Raw genomic sequence first — 9,749 nt, 5'->3', positions numbered from 1 at the left:
GTTTGCATTTCTTTTAACCAATCACAATCGTCTTGTGCGGCGCAATGCTCCTGACGCAGCACTGGTGGCTCTGCAGAATAGTCTCTGGAAGGAACTTGTTTTGGTGGAACATTTGCACCCCGCAAAAGAAAACACCACATACAATATTAAATGAAGTTAACTGTTGACACAATACAGTAACGTGAGCTATTTAAATTAGCTGGATACATGGTTAAACCTCATTGGCTCTTACCAGTGTATCTACGTGTGTACTTCGTCCACAACAATCCCACCAATCGCTCCCAAAACGTCCCAGTTAGAGAGGAAATGCCCTAAACATATTCTTTGTAAATCTTTACAATCATTCCCCCAAAGAACCAAGCAGGCCTGTCTTGTTGCACCATCCACATCTTCTAAACTAGACATTTTCAGGGGAGGGACGTCCGGATCTGCCAGATGTGAGGCATATATTCCTGTAAATGTACTGTTGTTGATCCCGTGGGCGTCAGTTTGGTTTGAAATGTGCTGGGGACAGAGCCGCATTCGGAATTACATTTCCAGAAGTGCTGGGTACAATGACGCATTCATTTTTTTTTCTCTTTCGCCGAGGTCATGTTTTGAAAGACGCTGTCCTGTAGCTTACTAATGAATAAAAACGTGGTTTAATGTACGTAAACAATGATCAATGATTACCAGATTTCTCTCACATATTGCTCCTCATAACCACTGAAAACTGTCAAAAAATCTATTTTATTATTATTATTATTATGGACGTTATCTGACATTAAGCGTTTCTGCTTCACATTTTCAGCAGGGCAGCAGAGCGGCTGTGGGTTGACTCCCCACGGTTCTCATGGGCTTTATAAGTCATAAGGTGAAAAAGCTTAACGTGGTTTAATGTACCTAAACAATGACCAATCATCAAAACATTTCTGGTTAGATTTTTTGACAGTTTTCAGTGGTTATGAGGAGCAATATGAGAGAAATTTGGTAATCATTGATCATTGTTTATAGGTACAAGCTTTTTCCTCGCCATAGGCGCCAATGAATTCAATTCAATTCAGTTCAATTTTATTTATAGTATCAAATCATAACAAGAGTTATCTCGAGACACTTTACAGATAGAGTAGGTCTAGACCACACTCTATAATTTACAAAGCCCCAACAATTCCAATAGTTCCCCCAAGAGCAAGCATTAGCAGTGCGACAGTGGCGAGGAAAAACTCCCTTTTAGGAAGAAACCTCGGCAGACCCAGACTCTTGGTGGGCGGTGTTTGACGGTTGGGGTTATGACGGTTGGGGTTATGACGGTACGGGATGTAGCGTGGCACAGCAGAGCATGGGTGGACGCGGTGAACGCAGCAGGACGTAGCCGGACATTGCAGGGAATCGCAGAGCGTAGCAGGGTGTAGCAGGTCCATAGCCACAGCTGCACCCAAGACCCAGGTCTTGGTGTCACCCTAATCCGAGGCGATGTTCTGGGCGAAGAAGAAACATAAGGACTCCGGGGAGTAAACTCCCCAGAGCTAGGTTAGTAACAAGCACTTCTGGGACAGGATGTGCATAAAAGGAAACAAAAGAAAAGAGCGTGTCATAAGAAGGAAGGAACTTTCTCGGCAGTCTAGAATTATAATAGCATTACTAGGAGAGGCACTATATTATTGATTTATATGATAGGTAAATCTGATGACTGTAAAGAGAAGCAGAGAAAAGCAGGGGTGCTGTGTCTGTAGCTATACACCCTGCCCCGCCGGTCTAGGCGTTCACTGCAACTCCTCACTCCCTAACTATAAGCTTTATCAAAGAGGAGAGTTTTCACTTTAGTCTTAAATGTAGCGACGGTGTCTGCCCCCCGAACCCAGATTGGGAGCTGGTTGAAGAAGACAACGCTATGTGAGATAACTTCTATAATCGTTGGATTTCGGTTTAGTTCTTTTGACAGGCTTAAGTGTTCATTACAAGATATGGCCATGAGAAATTTGGTGATCATTGATCGTTGTTTAGGTACATTAAACCACGTTAAGCTTTTTTTCACGTTAAGCAGAATGTCCCGACAGGCTGTGTGGTGAACAGAGAAGCGTGCAGCCAGCGCAGCAGCAGAGCGGCTGTGTCTGCTCTGTGGGGATAGAGATTGTTGTGGATTTTTTGGCATCTATCGCTCAAGAATTATATGTGTTATGGACTTTTTTTTTTTTTAACTAAATTGAGCTCGAGGTTTTCAAAAAAGTGGTGTGTACAAAATGACTCATGACGAAATCTGGTAGGTACGCGTACCCACCGTCCCCACCGAAATCGACGCCTATGGTTGATCCAGACTAGTGTAAACCAAGAGACAACCCAAGCTTCTGAACAACGAAACCAACATGGAAGTGCCAGAAACAGTTCATCGCGTGGCCAATTGAGGCTTCCTCCAGAAGGGAGTCAATCCCCATAGAGCCCAAAGTTAAAATGCCCAGTTTAGTTTAGTTAAGTTAGAGAGCTAAGCTACCAGTTAATCTACATTAAACAGAGCTTCACTACACTAAGCTAAAAATTAGCCCCCAAAGAAACGTAGCTAGCTTAAGCTACAGCAACATGGCAATAGTAGTTGACTACATTGGAGCAGCGGCACCGTCGCTCCGTCCGGAGCTTAGCGCCGCCCAAGACAATTGTGATTGGTTTAAAGAAATGGCAATAAACCAGAGCCCGTTTTGACGTGGTGACAGTCTGTCTGTCTGCTAAACAGGAAATGCAGTGAGCTATCAGCACTCAGTGTCCAGCTGTTGTTAGATCACAGATACCTGTACAGTTGCATGCATTCCATTCCAACAAAACCACAAACTACTTTACTGCACGTCACACACACACACACACACACACACACACACACACACACACACACACACACACACACACACATATACACTCTCTACAGTATGATGCCTGTCTGCCTGAATGCATACAGTACACATGATTTGCTTTTGCATTCATTAAAACAAAGTATGTGCACGTGTAACATACCCAGACTCTATTAGGTGAAGGATATAGGAAAAACATTTGATTGCATTAGTATTTACTCTAGCTGTTGCCCATTTGCACTGATCATCATCTGCCTTTGGAAGCGGAACGTCAAACTGCTGTGTTCAAAGAGATGAGTGGAGCTGATTGGACATTATTGTGTCCATCTCATGTTCCTGTGAATCCAAATTACTGGTTTGTTGATACCCTAGAGGCTCATTGTTTTGCGCATGTCCCCCTGACAGCTACCACGAGGTCCAGAAGTTCCACACTCAGATCCTGAGAGTGAAGGACCGAGACGACTTCCCCATGGTGCTGGTTGGAAACAAGGCCGACCTGGAACAGCAAAGAGTGGTTAGTGATCTTCATGGGCTCCATTAGCTTCCCCATTGTTCCTTGTTCCTGGAATAGAGTGCAGTGCAGACAGATGTACTCCAGAAAGTCAAGGAAATTTCATCAGTTGTCAATAACAGTTGGGAGGTTTCAATCAGTCAGGGAATTTATGAAACTTTGGTTTCATGGGTTTAAAGTGACCTCAGCTATTAGACAAACTAATGTGATTGGCTGACCTCATTTACAGGAAAGGAGGAGCAGCAAACCACTTGATGGCAGAGTTCAAACACAGCTTTGACCTGGAAGCCCAGCAACAAATGAATAAAACGAAAAGATGTAAATACAATGTCAAATGCAACAGTAAAAAAAAAAGCATGGAAGCAAACAGTACCCAGATGCTTTTTGCTTTATTTAGCGGTTTTGTTTTTGTAGAGGGAAGCAGACAGCCATCCTCCAGTATTTGTGGTAAGAGCTTTTGTAAGGGACAGGTATAGTCTGTTATTGTCAAACACATTGTTTGGGTCACTTACAGTAATTAGGGCAGCTGGTGATGGCAGAGGAAGCAAGAGGGTTATCATCTGTTCATCTGAATGAGAGGGATGACGGGGGGGGAAGTCTTATTTTAGCTGACCGCTGTCAGCTAAAAATGTTAGTTTTCAGATCGCCTTTAGCTTATATCGCTCATCTGGGCTAATCTCCTCCCAGTACAGTAATGTACAGGCTCATGACTGAAGTGAATGGGGAGTGTAGCAGGATGAAAAGGCTGGGCTGGTGATTGTTTGCTCCGTCTGCAGATCTCCAGGGAGGAAGCTCAGGCGTTCACCAGAGAGCACCGGATCCACTACATGGAGGCCTCGGCCAAGAATCGCTACAACGTGGATGAATCCTTCTTTGAGCTAGTGAAAATCATCAGGTGCAGTCCTTGTTTGTTTTACAAGTTGGGGTAACAGATCATGCGTTTAACCCTTAGAGACGGTTGCTTCCATCATCCTGTTTAAATGGATCTGTAACGAAAGCCAGGACCGCTAGAGCGTTCATTCTTTCTGCAGCAGAAAGCGAAGACTTCTGTCGTTCCTGTCATCACGTGATGACGTCGTCACGTTGTATGCTCGCGATGACGTCATCATGTTACGTGACACCATTCTATTGCATATGAAAACACCTTTAAACCCTGCTTGTAATATAAATGAGCAAATCTCAAAGACTTCAAAATGTTGCTGAGAAATGTTCATGTTTCTACATTTAGAAATCTTTTGGATCAATATGTTTTGTGTGTTTATACAGGATGATTTGATGAAAACATGCTTTTTTTTTTATAATGACACAATTTCACTACTTTCAGTGTTGTTGTCATTATTTAGAATTCCTCATGGGGGTGGCAGAAACTACACACTATAGCTTTAATTATTATGGTTCTTTAACTGACATAACCTTTTAGCTCAGGTTGTACTGGTTTTAGGGATATGAAGCATTTGAATATACTCCAGGAAATTACATCACAATAAGCAGAAATGCCAATGCAGGCGCTAACGGACCATTTCTATTGCAGAGTTCAGAGGGTTCAAGGCTTCTCCGATGCCAAAGCTCTGCACAGATGTTTGTAACGTTCAGAGACAGGACACAACAACTGGAAAGTTATCACAGACATTTGTAATGTTCAGAGACAGGCAGGGCTTTAAATGAACTTTTTTGATCACCAGTCAACATGGCTAGTAGATTTTTAAAGTAACCAGCCAATCAGATTTTCTTCCCATGGCATGAAAATTTTACTTTGAGTTTTTTTTTTTAACATTAATGTGAGTTCCCCCAGCTTGCCTATGGTCCCCCTGTGGCTAGAAATGGTGATAGGTGTAAACCGAGCCCTGGGTATCCTGCTCTGCCTTTGAGAAATGAAAGCTCTGATTGGCCGATCTGGAATCTTCCCTTTATGAGGTCATAAGGGGAAAGGTTACCTCCCCTTTCTCTGCTTTGCCCGCCCAGAAAATTTGGCCTGCCCATGAGAGAGAGAGATAGAGAGAGAGAGAGAGAGAGAGAGAGAGAGAGAGAGAGAGAGAGAGAGAGAGAGAGAGAGAGAGAGAGAGAGAGAGAGAGAGAGAGAGAGAGAGAGAGAGAGAGAGAGAGAGAGAGAGAGAGAGAGAGAGAGAGAGAGAGAGGCTTGAAAACAAGCGAAGCATGGCAGCAACAATCGCTAAACACACTGCAAACTCACGGTCCTCTCTTCCCGATTTACAGCCCCCCTCTCTTGGCTTCAAATAACTCACCGTTGTCGGCTACGGTCGCTGAACAGGCTACACGTTGTAAACAGCCGCGGCCCGCTTGCCTGGTCCTCCGGTAACGTTAGCTAGCAGTTAGCAGGGTTAGCATGGCAGTGTTAGCCAGGACCAGTCGGGATCACTCGGTGTCTCAATTTGTTTTTTGCGAGTAACCTACTCGGGTATTCTAGCTATATAATTTAATATGAGTAGTACACAAATGTTGAAATGACATAAAATGCCCGTCCGTTGTAGCCGTGATAAATAAGCCTGAAGCTAATGCTTACCTGTTCACGAGGAAATTAGCCTACGTCTTTGGTCACGCAACTGTTAGAAACATGCCAGGTTTATTAGGTCGGGTAGAATCTATCTCTGTTGATCCTGTTTGTTTGTTTGCTGCTTTCATGGCTGTACTAACGTTACAGCTGTAGCGCACTGGGTCTACGTTTTTACAGGTATATCTGGCAACCCGGCCTGGCTGTCAAACTGGGCAGTTGATAACAACACACAGACCAAAACACAAACAGACATTCTGTCACGGAACAGACATTTCAAAAGGAGAAAATACTGGCATTAGCATTGTTGTCAGAAAAGATAGTATTTTAACTTAGCATGTTTCCTTAATATCTGATGACGCATTGGGGTCATTTTTGGATTTATTACAGTAAATATATATCATATTGGACCTTTTGGGGGGTTGGCGGGTATCAATCTAAACACACATTTCAACACGTAGCTCTGTTGTTTGTAAGTTTGGAGTGCTGTCAGTAGCGAGAAAAACAAAAACAATCGGTGCTGCCTACACTGTGTTATCCTCCTGCTAGATTTTGCAGCCAACAGGCTTAAACAGGGCAAGTTTTAAACTTGTTTTTAGCCCTTAAAGGCCTGCAGAAAGGACACAGCAAGTGGAAAGTTATCACAGTGGCAACTATGACAGTGAGTTAAACAGTAGAAATACATTGTTCATGTTAAAAAGGAATACATCAAACTAATACTAAGTTAAGCCTGGTTCATCTCTTTGGCCGGCTGTTGTTTTCCTGGAGCCCTCTGTGTTGCCCCCCCCCCCCTCCCCCCACTGCACCGCACCACTGCTCCTTTCAAAGCAATGAGAGGGCTAATGCTAATGCTAATGGTCCCCAGTCCAATCCAGTCCCCAGAACAATGGAAACACATCCCAGTTTGTTACAGCCCTGCAGCGGAAAGTACATTGCTATCTCACTGCCAAGAATCATCTTAATCAAACCTGCATGAATCAATATCTGGGATATCAACTGTCAATCAAGTGACTCTGTAACCAGGGGCAACACTTTACAAACTCTCTGCTCTTCTTCATCCACAGACGATTCCAGGAGATAGAGAGTCCTCCTCCTCAAAGTCATCACTCAGGGAAACAGAAGCGCGGCGGCTGTCCCTGTGTCCTCCTCTGAGCGCTGTTACCACGGAAACCAAAGCCTCGTCCCTCTTCAGCTTGTCCAAAAAGGAATGTGTGTGTGTGTGTGTGTGTGTGTGTGTGTTCGTGCATGTGCGCGAGCGAGATACGATGCATCATTTTCTTTTCAAATGGTTTCATGCACTTTTTTAAGAAGCAGTGTTCTTTGAATGCGAGGATCTAATGGGAGAGGTGTGAGTCGCTGCAGAGAAACAGGAAGTGAGTTGTTGTTCTGCTGACAGTGAGTGATGGTGACGCCACCGTACACAGCTAGTGTTCACAAACAAGAGATATATCCTCACAGCATCACGTGTGCGTCGAAACGAACCACACTGCTGTTAGAAAGGCGGCCGCACCCTGCAGGAACCGATGATGTCAGCAGTGACGTCATCGCTGACTGTTAGATTGTGTTAGGGAAATCACACAAACTATTATTTCCAAGACTTTGTCTTTTGGCTCAGCTCAGCACCGTTAGGGGCCTTTGTCTTTTGTTGCCTCTGCCCCCCCCCCCATACCGAGCGCCTGGTCAGACTTTAACATTATCAGATCAGACTCTTTCTGGACAGGACGTTTACACCAGCTGGATGAGGAAGAGTCCAGGATAGAGAACTGGAGCCTGGCAGTGCAGTGGGCGGCATCTTTCTCTGTGGATGCTCTTTGTTTAGGTGACAGGTGGACTGCATTCTGGTACTAATGTCTTTTTTTTGTGATTTTTACGTCATCCGTGTCTAAACACGAGCCGTACAAAATAAGCCTCGTTCACTTCCTCTTCCTCTAGCGCTTTCAGCGGCATCTCACGGTCTTCATCGGATACTGGAAGATGGTTCAGTTATCATCACGTGACCTGAGTGTGGACGCATGTAGGAGGAGATGGTGAGCTGTCGAATGATGCTCTCTTGTCTGCTGGCGTTGTGTTGCCGATCTTCATTCAGTCTCTTGTCACTGATGCAGTGTTGCTCTCAGCTGTCACATGCGATGTCATGATGATGTAATGCACCACTCCTCTATTCTCACCATAGTTCCTGTCTTTAGGGTGTTCAAGCAGAGATCTTAAAGGGAAACTTTTTTCATTTTTTTTCAACCTGGACCCTATTTTCCTATGTCTTAAGTGACCGATGTGAACAACAGTCGAATGAAAGCTGGTCCAGTATTAAGCGAGACCGCTGCGGTCGGCAACAGCAAAACAAGCTGCAATGTAACCCTACAGGACAAATGTTCAGCGTCAGTTATTACCTTCCACTAAAATAAAAGTTCAGTTTTTTTCCAACTGACAGGCTCAGATTATTATTCTAAGTGTCTGACAACATCATGGAAAGGATCCCTACAGAGATAGACCTTTTTGTTAAAGAGTAAGATCCATTTTGTTTAACCTGAAACAGCCCCGAAATCACCATCGCCGAACCCACCAGACTCCATGTAAATAATCAGTACTTTTAGTGTGTATAGAGTCAGCATATTTCCACATGTAAATGGGTGAATTAAGGGTTTATTTCAACCAAACCAGAGTGGTGATTGTTGGAGTCTGGTGGGTTTGGTGATGGTGACTTTGGGGCTGTTTCATGTTGAACAAAAAGGATCATACTGTTTAACAAAAAGGTCTATCTCTGTAGGGATCCTTTCCATAATGTTGTCAGAAATTTAGAATAATAATCTGAGTCTGTTAGCGGCAAAACCAGAACCTTTAGTGGACGCTAACTGACGCTGAACATTTGTCCTACAGGGTTACATTGCAGCCCGGTTCACAGCTGCTAGTTACAGCGTTCTCGCTCAATACTGGACTAGTTTCAAATATTTTTATTAGTAAATTAGACCACTGCATGGGAAAACAAAGTCGAGTTTGAAAGGTACGGTAATGACCTGTTAATGCGTTCAGTGGTTTGGGCTGACAGTCCAGTCTGGGGGACCAGGGGGTCCTGGTCTTCTGTTTACTGTACCACCACTTGTTATCATGAGACTGAACTTTCTTACTAAGGTCACATGAGGACAACTGAGCCATCTCCATGACAACTGAGCAAGCTTTATTCACCAACCAAAAGTGTTATGAGGTTGAAAGTTCTGAAAAAAGCTAATAAATGGGCCTTGACTTAAGGTTCTTTAGTCTTGCAGTGGATGGATTCAGTGTTCTTTGAGTCTGGAAGGTGTGTAATATTCTAGTATTGCCCAACGTATCACATTATCTCCACTACAATCCCCCAGGAGGCCACAGGTGGCCCCATCCCCGTCTGCACAGCATTTAATACTGGCCCCAAGGGTGTCCACAATAACAGGTACAGGCCTCTGTTTGGTCATATATGAACTCTGGACTGCAGTCTAACTCTCCAGACATGTGCTATGTCTGTGAGATGGCGGTCCCAGCCCTAGCTGTGCAGTATGGCGGTCCCAGCCCTAGCTGTGCAGTATGGTGCACACTCAGGCCTGCTGTGGTTGAGAGTTTGGCCGTGCCTGGACGTGTATTCTGTCATTGGTAGGGAGACAATACCCACAGACATGAGTCCAAATCACATCTTCAAGGACCTTCCTCACTGCTTTATATATGACAAAGAAAGAAAAGATCCACTCAGGACTATGCACACCAAGAAAAAGATCTCTCATAGTATAGCCAAATATCCACTTTTGTATCTGTCATTTGGAGTGCTTTGGGCAGTTTGGTTTTTACTTTTTCATTTTAGTAAGAAATAATATGTATATCTATCGTATATCCTAAAATTCACTTGATCAGTTTTATATTGAAAAAAAAAAGTCAATCTCTTTTATAATTC

At 43.9% G+C, this 9,749-nt stretch overlaps 1 protein-coding gene across 1 annotated transcript in view; it reads left to right on the top strand.

Moving 5' to 3' along the window:
- Window positions 1-8,284, top strand: part of rras (RAS related) — a 21,399-nt gene extending 13,115 nt beyond the window's left edge. The window contains exons 4-6 of the mRNA XM_031292581.2: window positions 3,222-3,330; window positions 4,104-4,222; window positions 6,901-8,284. Coding sequence (XP_031148441.1) covers window positions 3,222-3,330; window positions 4,104-4,222; window positions 6,901-6,988 — 316 coding nt within the window. The 3' untranslated portion in view covers window positions 6,989-8,284. The remainder of the gene's footprint in view (window positions 1-3,221; window positions 3,331-4,103; window positions 4,223-6,900) is intronic.
- The last annotated feature ends 1,465 nt before the right edge of the window (window positions 8,285-9,749 follow it).

This window comes from Sander lucioperca, chromosome 2, assembly GCF_008315115.2.
Source record: "Sander lucioperca isolate FBNREF2018 chromosome 2, SLUC_FBN_1.2, whole genome shotgun sequence".
Lineage (NCBI taxonomy): Eukaryota > Metazoa > Chordata > Actinopteri > Perciformes > Percidae > Sander > Sander lucioperca.
This window is presented reverse-complemented; position numbering and strand designations above follow the sequence as displayed.